The 16,236-nt window shown below is 53.5% G+C and overlaps 1 protein-coding gene across 2 annotated transcripts in view; it reads right to left on the reverse strand.

The window, feature by feature from the left end:
* Positions 1-15,283, reverse strand: part of PRIMA1 (proline rich membrane anchor 1) — a 60,667-nt gene extending 45,384 nt beyond the window's left edge. The window contains exons 1-3 of one of the 2 annotated variants that reach the window (XM_007447433.1): positions 15,142-15,283; positions 14,244-14,367; positions 7,116-7,251 (exon numbers count right to left, since the gene is read on the reverse strand). In XM_007447433.1, the coding sequence (XP_007447495.1) occupies positions 7,116-7,251; positions 14,244-14,336 (229 nt within the window). In that variant the 5' untranslated portion in view covers positions 14,337-14,367; positions 15,142-15,283. Of the gene's footprint in view, positions 1-7,115; positions 7,252-14,243; positions 14,368-15,141 lie in introns of those variants that run through there. The other variant, XM_007447432.1, reaches the window with a different exon arrangement.
* Between the last annotated feature and the right edge of the window lie 953 nt (positions 15,284-16,236).

Raw genomic sequence — 16,236 nt, forward strand, 5'->3', positions numbered from 1 at the left:
GCAGGAAGTAATCCGGTGACCTGGAAGTACTTCCCCTCCTTACCAGCTGGGCCGCCGCGAGAACAAAAGCCACCCTCTCTGAGTCCCAGGCTCCTAAGGGAAACTGGGGCTGACACGACCTCCTACAAAGGAGTACGTGAGGATTAAACGAGAGGAGAAGCACAGAGCTTCCACCTCAGTACCGGGGGCTGAGTACCAGTTTCTTCCAGTGTTCCGGCTGAGTAAAAAAAAAAGCATTCTAGGACTTCCACAGTCCCATTTGCTTCTCTCTGTTAAAACGTGGCCCCTGGCACATAGGAGGGGAACCAGGTGACCCCATTCCTAGCTCCACCACTGCTGTGTGACCTTTGCGGAGTCAACCTCTCTTCGGGTTTTTCTAAGAATAAAATGAACGTGAAAAATCAAATCTATCTCAGTGCTCTGAGCTCCTTAAAGACAGGCACTATGGGAATGCAGGCTCACGCCTCTGTTCTGCCACAGCTATTTTTGGCCCCATCAGCCTCAGAAGCAGGTCTCGTGGAGGGGGTGTACATGCTCTTCCTTGAGGGCTGGTACACGGCTCCTTCCTCGGCCGCAGCGTCTGAGTCACACGCGGGGACGAGTGGGCCATCGCTGACATTTACAAAGTCGGCCCAGTCCTGAGCCCTGGAAGCTGCCGTGGGCTTTTGGGTCGGGCCCTCGAGCACGTCTATTCCTTTGCTTTGCCAGGGTTCACCCTGCCCATGCCTTCCAGAAATACTTTCACCCAGGGACTCTGGGGCTGACCCTGGGGATCACAAGCCTGGTGACAGCTGCCACTAATGGGGCAGGAGTGGTATTCTCAGTAAACCTTTTCTTTCCTGTTGAATACCTAGGGGCATCTACACATCCTTAAAGCACTCATTTCCCCCCTGAGTTTCTAATCAGATGCTCCTTTCTCAGCAGCGAGGTGCCAGAAGCACGTTTAAACAACTCCCGACCTGAACGTCAGTGACCTACTATTATTATTATTACTACTACTGTTATCATTAGTATTACTTATTAGCTGCCATTCAGTGAGTGTTACTTGGGTTCCAGGCTCTGCGCTGTGTTAACTTCATGGCATGAAATTCTCACAACCGCCCAGCCCATATGCAGCGGGTATTGTCATTAGCCCCACTTTACAGATGCGGAAATTGAGGTCCCAAGCTGTTAAGGACACGTTGCCCAAATCACTTAGCTCACGAACAAGGGTGGACCCCAGATCTAGAGGGCAGGACAGCCAGGCTGAGCCACTGTGCTGTAACACCACTTTTAAGCATGTAGTTTCTGCCAAGTACAGGCTGTATAATTTCCAGTCTTCACTGCAATCCCTCCTGAGGTTAAGTATCATTAGCTCCATTTTACAGATGAGGAAACTGAGGCTGAGAGGGATGAGATGTGCTGAGGGCTGCAGAGCTAGGAGTGGAAGAGCTGCACGTAACTCCAAAGTCCCTTGACTTGACTGCCATTTTCTAGGACACTGGTTCTCAAAGGGTGTGCCCTGGCCAGCCAGCACATCAGTGTCACCTGAGAACATATTAGAAATGCAAATCCCCCGGCCCACCCCAGACCTACTGAATCAGGAATTCTGGGGATGGGATTCAGCAACCTGTGTTCGGACAAGCTCTCCAGGGGATTCGGACCACACCTGCATTTGAGAATCACCCAGTCTAGTGCCTCCCACTGTTTGCAAAAGTTAACGAAGTGCAGCTGCCCTAGGCGGTCACCACCTAAAGTGTGAAGGGCGTGGGCAGAGCTTGGGAATCAAAGGGCAGAAACTGGACATGCTGGTCAAGAACATTCCACATCACAAGAACCCTTTTTCCAAGTTCCTTCTCGGTGGCAAGTAGGACTCAGGGCAAGGCTGTCTCAACAGACGTCCCAGGGCGGCTGGGAGGGGCAGCCGAGCTGGGGACCCACAGACAAACGTGGGGCTGAGCTGCCCCCATGATCAACACGTTCTAGAATGGAGCTGGAGGTGGGGGGTGAGGGGACGGTGCTCTTGGAAGTTTCACAGGAAAACAAAATAAAACATAAGAAATAAATTGGAAGACCATGTTGCCACTGCCAGAAGGGTGGCCCAGCAGTAGATGACCCACCATCCCAGTTTGCCCAGGACTACAGGGTTTCCCGGGAGGCAGGGCTTTCAGGGCTAAAACCAGGAAAGTCCCGGCCAACCCGGGATACGTTGGTAGCCCGGAGCAGCAGGTGCTGTTTGGGTGAGGCCACAGGGAGGATGCCCAACAACTCTGGCAGATGTTTCTGGCTCTTCCTTTTACAGGCGACTTTATAAAGGTCTGTGTGAGTAGGTACAGAGGTTTCCCTGTGTCCTCCTTCTCCCCCGACACATGTACCGAAGTCCACACTCCTGCAGCAGGACATTCCTGCAGCAGGGCGCCTCCTGCCTGATCCTCGGGCTCCACACTCCGGGCCTTTGCTTCAGCCTCTCCATGGACTGTCCGGCCACCCTGTGCTCCTGCCTATCCAAGGTTTACTTGGAAATTCTCCCACGTTGTCCTGATCCTCCCTTCCTGCCCTTTTTGGAATTAAGTATCTTTCCCCCAAAGCACCTCTTTTTCTCCCTAAGTCTAACACTCAGAGGCTGCTCTTTATCAGAATGATTTTCACACAATGGTTAGCAGCAATGGATACCGGTCCAGTTTTCAAAAGCGCTTGCCACTTACATGAATTCTCCGGTCAACCCCACTGGTGGGTGGAAGCCTCACACCTAAAACTCAGGCTTAAGTTTACCAGCCCTATTTCAACCCTTCTACACCGTTGGTGGGAATGTAAATTGGTGCAGCCACTATGGAGAAGTATGGAGATTCCTTAAAAAACTAAAAATAGAACTACCATATGATCCAGCAATCCCGCTCCTGAGCATATATCTGAAGAAAACCATAATTTGAAAAGATACATGCACCCCAATGTTCACTGCAGCACTATTTACAATAGCCAAGACATGGAAGCGACCTAAATGTCCATCGACAGATGAATGCATAAAGAAGATGTGGTGCATATATACAATGGAATATTACTCGGCCATAAAAAAGAATGAAATAATGCCATGTGCAGCAACATGGATGGACCTGGAGATTATCACACTAAGTGAAGTAAGTCAGACAGAGAAAGACAAATATCACATGATATCACTTATATGTGGAATCTAAAAGAATGATGTAAATGAACTTATTTACAAACTGGAAGTAGGCTCACAGACATAGAAAACAAACTTCTGGTTACCAAAGGGGAAAGGCTGGGGGGAAGGATAAATTGGGAGGTTGGGATTAACATATACACACTACTATATATAAAATAGATAACCAACAAGGACCTGCTGTCCTTGCACAGGGAACTCTACTCAATATTCTATAATAACGTATATGGGAAAAGAATCTGAAAAAGAATAGATACATGCATATGTATAACTAATTCACTTTGCTTTACACCTGAAACGAACACAACATTGTAAATCAACTATAGTCCAGTATAAAATAAAAATTAAAACAAAAAGTTTACCAGCCCTCTTATAATCATGCAGAGGAAGTGGCAGGGCTAGCACACCAAGCCAGGCTCAGGGTCTCAACCTCTCATGCCGTGTTCTCAGTCTTTTCATTACTCGGGCCCCGCCATTGAGAACAACTCTCTGTGGGCCTCCAGTGCACCCAACACAGGGCTGGACGCAGAGCGGACACTCGGCAAACGTTCACCAGGTAAATCAGAAGCCCTTGTGAGTGGCAGGGATGCAGGCACATCTGATGACCAAAGGAGCAAAGGCTGGCATGTGCCTGGAGCCAGTGTATCCAGAAAGATGGCAGGAAAGGACACTCCTAGACACACGCTCTGCAGATTATGGACCACTGCACCGTGAGCTCCCTGTGGGCAGGAGCTGCTCCTCTCTTGATCATAGCTGACTTTCAAGCCCCTGCCAGCACCTGGGGAGCTCCGTGTACACCTGCTGAAGCCCCGTGCCCTCTGGGAGAGGCTAATTCCTCAGGGATTAAAGAACAGGCAGAAGTTGTGGATGTGGCCATAGCTCTGTCTGACATTACCGGGCAGTACTCGTGTGCGGGGTTCTGGGCTGAGCTCAGTGAGGACCAAGACAGTGTGCAAAATACATTCTCTGCCACTGGTCTAATCTGCCAGGAACCCCATGGCTGTGGGGTGCATCCGCTGTCCTCCTGCCTAGTGTCCACGTCTTCATCCTTGGGTTACAACCCCTCTACCTGGATTTTCCTTTCAGAAGCCACCACCCTCTTAACCTCTATCCATAAACCTCAATTGTCAACCGTGGTCAGATGGCCCAGGCCTGACCAATCAGCACATTCCATCTCGTAGGCCGTCATGATTGGTTCAAGGATGGACATGTGACTCAAGCTGGTCTAGTGAATGACTGAATGATTGAGAAAGAGAAGCTCTCCTTGTAGGGAGATTACTAACTGTAAGGTTGATGGAATCCTGGAGCCTAGAGCCACAGAGACTGGGCCTGCCTGAGAGAAAAGGTGACCCGGGAGAAATCACAAGAGAGAGATGGACACGGAAACCCAGTACCGTCATCATATAAGACCTGCTGCTGGAATATTCCAATACATGAGCCAAAAAATGAACAGCTCTCTCCGGTTTTTGCATCACACCTGGCACCGCCATCCGCCTCCCCTTCTCCACAGCCCCCCCACCTGGCTTCAAGCCTTCGTGGCTGGTCTGGGGCCTAAAGTATCTCAGTGGTCCCCTCTTTACCCCAGTCGGGTAGCTCACCCCAATCCACCCTCCACATGGTCAGGAAAGTTGACTCTGAAGCGGACGGTGTGGGATCGTGTCACTTCTTTGCTTAATACCTTCGTGGGCTCATCGCTGCCCAGAGTAGAGTTTCCTAAAGGATGGGGCACGTGTCCCTGCAGGTAAGTGAGCTGGTATTGGATGACACGTGGACCTGGTGCTCAGACACACAGAAACATAGAACAAGAAACTTAGGCCCCTTTTGATTCTCTCACAAACCTTCTGATTTCTTTCTTGAGAAATATCTCCGCACGGGGCTACTACAGCTCTGCCACCCGTCTACCACCTGCTGCGCTCCGTTTTTAGCAGAAAGAAAGAAGGCCTCGAGCTGAGAACCTTTCACGACAGGCTAGAACTTTAAAACACTGGTTTGTTTGCATTTGTTTTTATGGTCACCTGCTACTTACGCAAGTGATTCTGGTTTTTCACTGATGGTAGTTATTAAGTTTTCTTTGGAGATTAATTTGTATCAACACAAAAGTGAGTCTGTTTAAAGAAAAAAAAAATAAGGCCAACAACAGGAGGTATTTGGATAGGGGAATGTTTGGCAAACAGCGATTCACAGGATGAAATGTGATCTACTCGGCCAGGCACACAAGGCATATCACAGTCTGAGGGGCTTGGACCTCCCATGAGAAGTCCCATAGAGTCACACCTCCAAGCCTTTGCTCTCGATGGTCCTTCTGCCTGGATGCCCTTTCCCCACCACCACCCCTTCAATGACCTAGAACAATTCCACTTATTATGAAGACCCAAGTCAATGTTACTGTTTACTGTGGCTGTAGTTTGGCCCAGCCACTCAAGGATTTCCAGTGCACCTGGAGAACAATTTCTGTGCTCTCTCAGGTCACTTTTTGTGGGTTGCTGACAGAAGGCCTTCCTTGAGGCCGAGAGATCCCAGAGACCAGAATGGTCTTTCAGGTCTGTGTCTGGCACAGATGCTCGGTTCGCACAAGGTGAACTGAACAGACTCTAACTTGCGGATGTGGATCCATCAGGTACAAACACACCTGGAAGCAGCACGGGCTTGGAGCTTGAACAGCGGAGGGAGAAGGAATTTCACGGACGGGAAGGGAGTGAGGGGCCAGGGGCCTGAGGCGGGGCCCTACAGTACAGCCCAGGGATTCCTTCAGGAGAGAGAAGGAGGGTGAGCATCTTGGGATGGCAGGACCCTGCAGAGGCCTGGAGCACAGGGCCTGGTAGGCTGAGGTTCTTGACTTTAACTTGCACTTGAATCATCTCAGAACTTGTTAGGATGCCGCTTCGTAAGTCCCACCCCAAAGGCTCTGACTCAGTGGGCTGAAGTGGCCCTGTGCAGCGTCACTTTAAAACGAATGCTTCGGGCGATGCTGAGGGCCACACTTTGAGAAGCACTGAGCCACGGGTGTCAGGGAAGAATGGAGACAGGTGGGGGCCTAGCAGACAAGGTGCAGAAACACATGTGAACTGCAAAAGATTCCACCAGAACACCGCATCCCTGCCTGCACACCGCAAGCTTGGAAACACGGCTTACCAGAGAATAAGCCTCGTCAAAGTTATTTAAAATATGCCCCAAATAACTCAACGGAGATGTGTTTAATGAGGTGGATCCACACATGAGCTTGGGCATTCTATAGGCCGCAACTTGAGTGATCAAACCAAAATACAGAATCTCTTGTTAGAGACCTTATCAACTGGCAATTGTAAGCAGGGAACTTAACCCCTACGGGTCAGGACTGAAGCCATTTCTGGCTAAAGAAACCCTCCTTTGTTTGCAATCAAATTGTTCAGAGATGAAATCAAGGCAAACAAGTGACCAGGGCGGGGGAGGGGATGCGCACGCGCACGTGTGCGTGTGTGTGTGCGTGTGTGTGTGTGTGTGTGTGTGTGTAGCAGAACTCGCTGCAAATAGCTGAACGGCACCCGTGTAACTTTGCTCTCAGAGCCTCCACCTCGGTTCTATACTAATCGCTCCCTTACACATGAATTAAAATCAAAAAATGAAACCATGCTCACGGGAGGGGTATTTCAGACCAGTGCCCATGGCTGCCGCCCTTCAAGGTCTGGCCTTCGGAACAGTCCAGGCAGAGCCACTCATCAAATGGAGACTGACTTTTATCTGATTAACCAATGGAGAAACATCTCTCTCCATCTCACAGGAACGTTCTGTGGGAAAGGCGTTCTGCAGACTGCAGGGAAAAGTTGGGTCTTGGCTTCCCTCCTGCTCGGCCAGTGGAAAATTACAAAGGAAGCAAGGCTGCCCTCTGCTTCCTGGCTTCCCGGGAACCTGCTTCCCAGGTCCTTCCTGGGCCCCGGAAAACGCGAAGAGAAACCGGAACCAGAGCTGAGCCTTTACTTACCTGGGGCGGAGAGGAGTCGGGGAGGCGGCGGGGGCGGCGGGGGCGGGGGCAGCGGGGGCGGGGGCCGGCACTGGCAGATGTGTTGGCAGCTGTCCGTCACCTTGGAGCAGGACTTCCGGGGCTCCCCGTGCGTCACCTGCAGGAATGGGCACGGGCGCCCGAGAGAAGCCAATGCGGCATCTGGGAGCCCAAACGGGACCACCCCAGCCCACGCACCCCTCCCCAGACCTAGGCGGGAGGAAGAGCCAGAAGCTGGGCTGGCTCGCAGGGAACAGTGTTACGCGGGCCTGGCCTGGCAGGGATGGAGACCTAGGTTGTATTTCCAGCTCTGTGGGACCGGGGCAGTTGGCTTGGGCATTCGTGAGAGGCTTCTAGAATCTCCCCATCGTGCAAATGAGGAAACTGAGGCCCAGGCAGGAGAAGTGGCCGCCTGAGGTTCTCGCACGCAGATGGTGACAGGACACTGATTCTACCTTCTGCGTAACCTGACCTAACCGCTTCTCCCATCGGCCCGGCTACGGTGCAGGACCAAGCCCTCGCCTCCTCTCTGGCCACAGTTCCTGATGGCCTCTCTGTGTCCACTCTGGGCCAAGGTCCCCCCACCTTGGGGGAGGAACCTTACCCGGCCAGGCCTCTGCTCTGGTGGCACACGTGACGAAGGGGAGCAGAGCAACCTCCCCAGTGTGATGCACGAGCCACCCGAGTGGCCTTGTGGGAAACACACCTGACCACACTGCCCACACCCCCCGCCCCGCCATGCCCGGATGCTCACCCACAGCTCAGGGGAATCACGGGGCCCTGCAAGGGAGGGCCCCCCTCCCCTCCTGCTCTGGCCTTCTGCTCTGCTCGCAAAGCCCTCCTTCCGGGGCCTGGCCCCTGCTCATGCTTCCTCCCTTTGAGCACGCTGCTCCAGGGGCCTGGAATCTTCTCCGATACCTTTCCCTCTGCTTTACCCATTACTCAGCTTGGCTATCACCTCCTCAGGGAAGCGTCTCTGACCGCCCCCCCGCCCCCCCCCACCAGGTCAGATCTCCATTTTACAGGTTCTCCTGGCACCGGCTTTCACTCTGTGTGGCAGAAATCCACATGGGGGTGTTTACCTAGCTCAGTCGCCTATTTACCACTGGACTCTAAGGTCTATGGGGTCAGGGGTCAGGCCTTTTGTTTTTTCTCTCGCCATCATAACACCTAAGGAAATGCCTGGAATTCACCAGAATCCACACCTCTTGATTCCTGGGCTGGTGTTCTTTCAACACCAGCCCCACTTTGCCCATCTGTAAACTAAAAAGGGGAGCAAAAGTGGGTTGTGTTCACCCAGCGAGCGGTTCCCAGCCCTTCTTGCACATCAGAATCTCCAGGCAGCTTTAAACAATACCCATGCTCGAGCTTTTCCCACACCAGTTAAGTCAGAATTTCTACAGGTGGAGCTGCGCATGCGTGTTTTGTTGACGCATCCCAGGTTAAACTTCTATGTAGCCAGTGAGAGAATGGCTGGTTTAGACCAACTGCCAGCATCCCTCTCTATGGCAGAGTGCCATAAATCTTTGAACCTAGCATTTTCTGCCTGCCCAGAGAACAGCCGATTTAAAGACATGAAGGAAGAGTTGGTGGTCACCCCCCACTTCAATTATGCCCACAGTTCGTTTCTCTGGCTGTCATCTCCGGTGAGTAGAAACCCAGAACCCCAATTTCCCTGCAACCAGCCACGGAAGGCCTGCCTTTGGAGGCCAGTGCAGACCCTTTGCTGCACGTGTTCCAGGCCCGCAGAGAGAGCCAGCAGGGCTTAGCTGCTCCCTTGCCACTTGGCAGATGTGAACAGGATGGGTAATGGCTACCGGAACGGCAGCAGGCGGTGGATTGATTTACAGCCCTGACTTAATATTGACGAGGCCACAAAGCTCCTGCTCACCACCTTTTAGTGTTTTTAAAGGACCACTGACTGCATTTCAAACTCTGGAAGGCAATCTTACCTCCCGCCGGGAAGAGCATATTCTCAGACCGTGAGCCTTTTCTGTTATTTTACGGAGATGATTAACTCCTTAGACGTCATGGCAAATCCACTGGCATCTCCCCCAGCGTAGTTGTCAGCCCTCCCATCACCATCTGGACTCTGACCTTCTAGCACCATGGCGGTTGCTCAAAATCTCCCTTCTCCCGACGGCTGGCCTCTGAGATTGCTTCTCCGCTGAACTCTACCAAGTGTGCAAACTTCAAGCAATGCCATTGCCAAAGCAATTACTTTCCCACTCTCCAAGGTGCAATTTATGCAAGAGCGTTCAAGGGGAGCACGTTTCTTTAACCTGGCCCAACACAATGACCTATTTTCGTGAGAGGCTGTAAGGGCACATATGTATAAGAGTGCTTGATGTGATGAAATTACAGGCAGGGAAACCAGGGCCAAGTTTCGAGGCTGAAGTGGGGAAAGTGCAGGCACACACGGCGTGTTGAACATCTGTGGTCTCTCGTGTAACGGTCCCACTGAAATGCGAGCGGGCGCAACTGCTTACCCAAAGGTCATCACAGAATTAGCGAGAGCCTGAGAGGGCTGTCCTACTCCCAGAGCCGGGGACCCCTTGGGCTCCTCACTGGTTTGGTCCAGTGCGAGCCTGTGGCCGCTGAGCCTCCCTAGACTGACAGCTGGTTACACAGGTCCTTTATCCGCTTGCCAACTTCTATGCATCCTTCAAACCCAGCTCTTACATGGCTTTCCCAGGCAAACTGTCCTGAACCGCATGGCCCCCCAGATTAGACCCAGCTGCCCAGTGCTGCCTCTTCACCTCGTAAACCCTCCCCTTTGGGGCACTTTTCCCGCTGTTAACGTCCTCCTACACTAAGTTGTGAGCATCTTGGCGCAGAAAGGTAGGTGGGTCTGTGCTTTATCAATACTGACCATGTGGGACTTCCTGAGCCCTACTGTGTGTCAGTCATGGGAAAAAGGCTCTCCTTTCACCATGAGGATAATCAAGAGGGGTAGCTCTTATCATCCACACTTACCGGCTGGGACGACAGGCTCGGCAAAAGCTACGTGATTTACCAAAGTTGCACAGGGCCCAGTGTTCCGTCGGTGCTCAGTAAAAATGTGTGCCGGGGATTGTCTGCCCAGCAGTGGAGAAACATGGGATCTACCCCATCCCCCAGCTCCGGGTCCACTTTGGGATTCTGCGGGTCGGCAGTGTCGCGTTTAGACCAGCTGAGAGGAAACCTCAGTACCACGAGCTTGTCTCAAGGCCTGGCTTGGTTGGTTTACATCCTGGGGAGTCTTACAAGGAGAAGAAACTTGCCCCTTAAGTCACTTGCTCTTAGCTAGACTTAACCAAGAAGGAGCAGAGGCCCAGAGGGGTCAACGACCTGCCTAAAGCCGGTACCGTGAGTTCCTGTGACCACTTTTTATTCCGGTTTTGCCATCTCCTGCCTTCCTGTCCCTGCTCTGCAGCGTTCTCCTGGGGCCAGAATCCTGAGGCACAGAGAGGTCCTGCAGGCACCTGGATTTGGTCCCTGGCACCGTGGTCTGGGGGACACGGTGCTGTGGCAGCCAGTTCCCACTTCTGGCCAGTGTAGCTCTCTGGCCCAGTCCTCCTAAATAGTCCTTGAATCCATCCACCTCTCCTCACTCCCAGTGCTACAGCCCTAAACCAGGACACCATCACATCCCCACTGGGTAGCCCTGCCTCTCTCCTAGCGTTGCCAGATAAAATACAGGACACCCTGTAAAGTTTTAGAGAAACAACAACGTTGTTTAAGTATAAATATGTCCCAAATATTGTATGGGATATACTTAACGCTCAAGAACGATCCATTGTTCATCTGAAAATTTAACTGGACTGCCTGTATTTTTATTTGCTAAATCTGGCAACCCTACTCTCACCAGCCCCTGTGCCCCTTGCCTCGCCCCCTCCCTGAATCCAAACTTTGCGCTGGAGCTGGACTGAGATTTCTAAAATGCCAATCTGAGATTGTGTCGTCTCTTTCTTAAAACTTTCCACGGCCCCCAGAGCCCTCAGGATCAAGTCCAAACTGTAAGACACGATGGTAGTGGCTTACAACAGAGGCCTCACCTGCGTTCTTCCAATGCCCTGCCCTCCCCTCCCACCTCGGGGCTGTTCCCTCCACCGCCTGGACACTTCGCTCTCGCTTGCATCCTGACTCCTGATTTCTCCTCGTTCGTGTCTCAGCTGAAGCGCTGCATCTGCGAGGCTTCTCTGAATCTTCCACAAGCTGCTGTTTCTAAGCTATTTGCTCCTATTCAGCACTCCTGCCTATTATGACTTGTCTAACAGTCTCTCCAGTGCTAGACTGTCAATGCCATGAAGGCAGGGACCCCTAGATCCCTTGCACTTCACACGGGGGGGCTGGCAAACAGTAGGTGCCCAATAATTGCAGCTGACTAAATAGGTGAAGCTGTAATGACTGACCACAGGGGTGGGGGGTCGGCATCGCTTGGGTCTGGGATGGCTCCTCATTGCCACACAGAGACCCACAGGCCCGTATCAGAGCCTGTCTCCATGACAATTGCTTTAGGGGGGCGCCCACAAGGATGATGGCTGCTGGCATCTTTTATCGAGACAGTAACTCGATACTGTTACAGCACCACAGTAACTTGATGAGACACACTCCTGTCACACCTAATAAATTCGCCAGCCTGTCATTCTCTTCACTTGCAAAAAAAAAAAAAGGACTCATCTGGAAGTGAACTTAGAAGAACCCTAAATCACAAAAGCTCAAAATCTCAATTCCAGACACACAAGGAAAAAAGGGAAGAGCCTAAAGCGTGCCCCCACCAACCTGTGGCTATTTAATGTCATCTGACTGTAGTGATTAAGTTTCTTATCATCCAGGCAGCAGCCAGAGGCTCCGGGCTGATCTCAAGGTTGGAACCTGGTGCTTTGAGGGACCACAGACCTCTTGCTTCACCAATTATTGTGCTGGTCTCACCCTTCCAGATGTTTACGACTTAGAGGGATTCTTCTGGCCAAAAGCTCATGAAAGCACAGACAGATTTCTTTATATTCAAGAAACTCCTATGACGTGACAAATGATACTCTCTCCACTTAAAGGGAAACACGTGGCTTTGTGCGCTCCGAGTTTTCCTCTCTCTGCTCTCTTCTCCTGGTTTCAGCTCTTTTGCTCAAAAACCAAAAGGAATGGAAGTCCATCCCTTCCAAAGTCCCTTTCCCCTTGACTTCTCAGTCCTTATCATTTGTAGATTAATCTTTCCAGTGCCTCCAGCCAAGATTTTACCCATTCTACTTGCCTGGAGGATTTCTTTTCTAATTGATTTTCACAAAACTCGATTTGTATTGAGTAGCGGCATCTGAAATACACACACAAGAACTCACACCCACATTTCCTTGTGTGAGTACTTGCCTGGCTGAAGAACACTGCTAAAAAACGAAGTTACTTTACAAAATCCTTTCTTTTGGTGGTGGGAGTGGGTAGGGAGGTGGTGGATCTGCTGTTTCTATCCTGCTAGTTCCTGCAGAAAATTCCAATCCTTGGAGATTAACAACATCATCACGTTGCTCTCTGTACTACCTGAAAAAGTCTCCCAGAAGAGGGAAAATTGTAAACAAATGAATACAAAAAGGAAGTGAGCTTAACACCTGAGGTTCAGCTAAAAGCTGAACAAGAGAAACGGGTCCCAAACCACCCAAGTGTTTCCAAGTGACAAAATTCTGAATCCCGAGGAGGCACAGCTGAGTTTAATAACTGCCGTTTCACACATTAAACAAAGCTGTCAATTCCGAAAGGAAAACAATTGTGAGTGACACAGAAGCAAGCCAGGGAAGAGAGCACAAGATGGGCCTGGCGCTGCAGGAGGGGGGTCTGCCCCTCCCCCACTCGAGCTCTCCCCCCAGCTGGCTGGTTCCAGCATTAGAGCCCCTGGTTCTCTCCAGGGGTCACCAGGGCTACCATACAAGCAGGACTGACCACCCTGGTTCCCAGCAACGCCCCGTCGCTTGGGACAGCTCATGAGCCTTGGCAGCCTGGCAAGCAGTGTTGCTCAATCCCATCTTCTCTGGACTGTCACCTCCTACTCAGGGCAACTATCTGAAAAGTCCCCAAGCCCCAAAATGCCAACAGAAGGACATGAAGCTGCAAATACCCCAGAGTGGGTATTTCAATGACTGAAATGCTAAAAGTGCCAATCAAAACAATTCAAAATTGTTGATCAGACTACGTAGCAATCAACAGAGTACCTGGCTAGCCAGATAGATGAGTGACGTTACTATTACTGACATCAATAATAGCAGCAACAGCTACCATTTAGTGTTTATTATGGTTCAGGAGCTGTGCTAAGTAATCTTTATCTCATCAAGTACTTATAATAGCACAGGGAGGAAGAAGAAACCAGAGCCCAGAGAGGTTAAGTGCACTGTCTAAAGTCCCCCAGCCGGTAAGGGGCAGAGCTGGGGCTCAAAGTTCAGAGCTGACATCAAAGTCCACCTCTTCACCATTCCACTGTACTGCTGACCGTGTGCATTCTGGGAGGGACTAGGAACCATCCCATCTTAGCATCTCTCTGACCCTAACACAGGTCAGTCGAGTTGGTGGCTACCTGGTCTCTGCCCTGGGGACTGGGGGGCCCAGGGTGAAGGTTCCATCCTCAGGCAGTCCTTATAGATGGACAGCTCCTTCTTACATTCCCCCACCAGTGGCCACCTCGCAAAACCTGTCCACATCCTCAACTCAACTACCTACAAGAAACAACCCCTTCTTTGTTGAAGTCCAGTTTAAGAAGGCTAATGTGAAGCTTACTAGTGGCTCTGATGGGAAATAAAGAAGGTATATTCTTGGTATCATTTTTCTTTTTAAGTTTGTAAAAGCTCTAAGGTTTCTTTGTCTGCATTTCTGCAATAGAATATTACCATCAAGAAGGCATTCCCTCAGCCCTTTCTGTTCCAAGGCGCTGTCCTGAAGGCCTCAGCAGGCCAGGACCGAAGCTTCCTTCAGGAGTTTCTTATCTTTTCAGAGCGAGAGTATGCATCCTTTCTTTTCCTAAACTCTTCCCAGGACCAATCAGAGGGGCGACTGCAGGAAGCCAGGGTCGTGGGAGTGAAGTGACAACCACCCCCCACCCGGTCCTGACCAGGAGGTCCTCAGGCGCGCGCAGCCCGCGCCACCGCTCACCTGCACGAAGCCCCAGAGCGGATGGAGCGCGCAGTGCAGCAGCAGTGAGGGCCAGCAGTAGCCACGGCGCAGCACCAGGTCCCGGAGGAGCATCTCGGCCCGCGGCACCCGCTCCCGGGGCGAACTGTCAGGGGAGCAAAGCTCGGATCAGGCGGGCGCCGCTGGCACCACCGTGGCTGCGCACCCGCTCACACGTAGCAGTCCAGGTTGGGCGGGGACGCCCCGCACCCTGGGGCACACTCGTAAACCAAGCCTGGCCTTTCGTTCCAGCTTGCATCCTCGCTGACCCTTCATGCACACTCACAGGGGCCGGCATCCAAGAACTTACAGTCCGTCGTGGTGCACGCCCCCGGAATCCTGAGCGCAAACCCTGGCCCCATGCACACCTCCAGAAACAGCCAAACACGCTTACCGAGGTCCGTGCACCTCCCCAGAAACAGCCATGCACAACTCTCTCCCACTGTGAGCACACTTCAAACCCGGCGGGCACCATTCACCCTGCGTGCACACCCACAGAAACAGCCGTGCACACCCACCGACTCCTGCCCGCACGCTCGCTGACCCCGCATGTACACGCTGCGTGCACCCTCTCTGCCCCGCCGGCCCTCACTGCGCACACTGCAACACATGCACCTCAGTGCGCGCCCCGTTTGCCCTCGCGCTCTGCCGAGCCCCGGCCTCCGGCCACGAGCTCCCCCCACGTCTCCATCTCCGCCCGCACCCCTCCGGGGCCTTACGCCACCTTGCTTGGCGGCGGCCCCAGCCGATCCTCGGCGCGAGGAAGGGAGGCGCCCGCTCCCCCCGCGGCAGAATCTGTTCCCGAGCGGCCGGACGGCCCCCATTTAAAGCCAGCCGCCTCCCCAGTCCCCCGCCCTCTAGGCGGGGCCTCGGTCCTCACCCTGGCGACTGCGCGGGCGCCTGGGGGCTTCACATGCCTGGGAGGAGCGCCGGGCACTGGAGCAAAAGTTTGCGCGCGGTTTGGGCCTCCGGGGCGGCTGAGCCGGGGGCCCCGGCAGGGCGCGCTCGCACGGGGCGCAGGGCGCGGTGGCTCCGGGCTGCGCCTGGTCGCGCGCGGGGCGGGAGGGGCGGCACCCCGCGCCCAGGGCCGGGGCGGGCTGCCGAGGCGGAGGCGGAGGCGGAGGGCGGGGAAAGTCTCCTCCTAGCCGCCTGGAGCGGGCGGTGCGTGCCCTCCCCGGGTCCCCGCCCTCCCCGGTGGCGCCGCGCGGCTGCCCGGGGCGCTGGTGTGCCCGAGCTCCGGCCGCCCGTCACGCCGGCCCGCGAGAAGCAGCGGCTAGAGGCGCTGGCCTCGAGCGCCTGTTCTGGCCGCAGGGCCGCGGGCGGAGGCGAAATAAATAATGCACGAAAAAGGAAAACAGACGTGAGCCGAGCCAGAGCTCGCCCGCCTCCCGCCCGGGGCTGCGCTCCCGCCCGCGCTCCCCGCCGCCGCAGCTGCCGCCAGCGCCGCTGCAGTGATTCCTCGTCTCCATCTAGTGAGGCTATTGTGTATTGGGCGCTTAATAATTTATTTATCCACCCGCGAGGCAGAAGACTCCAGCTCCCGAGGGTCTTGCTCCTTGCCTGCCGTCCCCCGCGCCAAGTTTCTCCGAGGGGGCGGGAAGGGGGTAAGGACTGACTCGTGGAGACCCCTTTTTGCGCTCGATCCCTGCGGAATCCCTCCCCTCCTCCACCCCATTCGGACGGGGCCGAAGACGCCCCGGTTGCCCGGGCTCGAGGTGCAGGCCGCCACTCTCGGGGCCAAGTGCTGTGTTCTCCCTTCTGTAGTCCCGGGCTGGGGGACCGTTCCAGCCACACGGCTGCACCTTGGAAGGAGTTGCCGACGGCCCCGGGGAGGACCTCTGCACCACTGCATTTCGTCAGCCATCTCAAACTCCTGTTTGAGGCGAGATTATCAACAAGTCGGTGTCGAAGCAGCGCGTTAACGTTTCTCTCAAACAACCTGCGCCGGGCCCCGCCAGGCCGCGCCACAGGTATG

This window comes from Lipotes vexillifer, unplaced genomic scaffold (genome assembly GCF_000442215.2).
Source record: "Lipotes vexillifer unplaced genomic scaffold, Lipotes_vexillifer_v1.1 scaffold1884, whole genome shotgun sequence".
Lineage (NCBI taxonomy): Eukaryota > Metazoa > Chordata > Mammalia > Artiodactyla > Lipotidae > Lipotes > Lipotes vexillifer.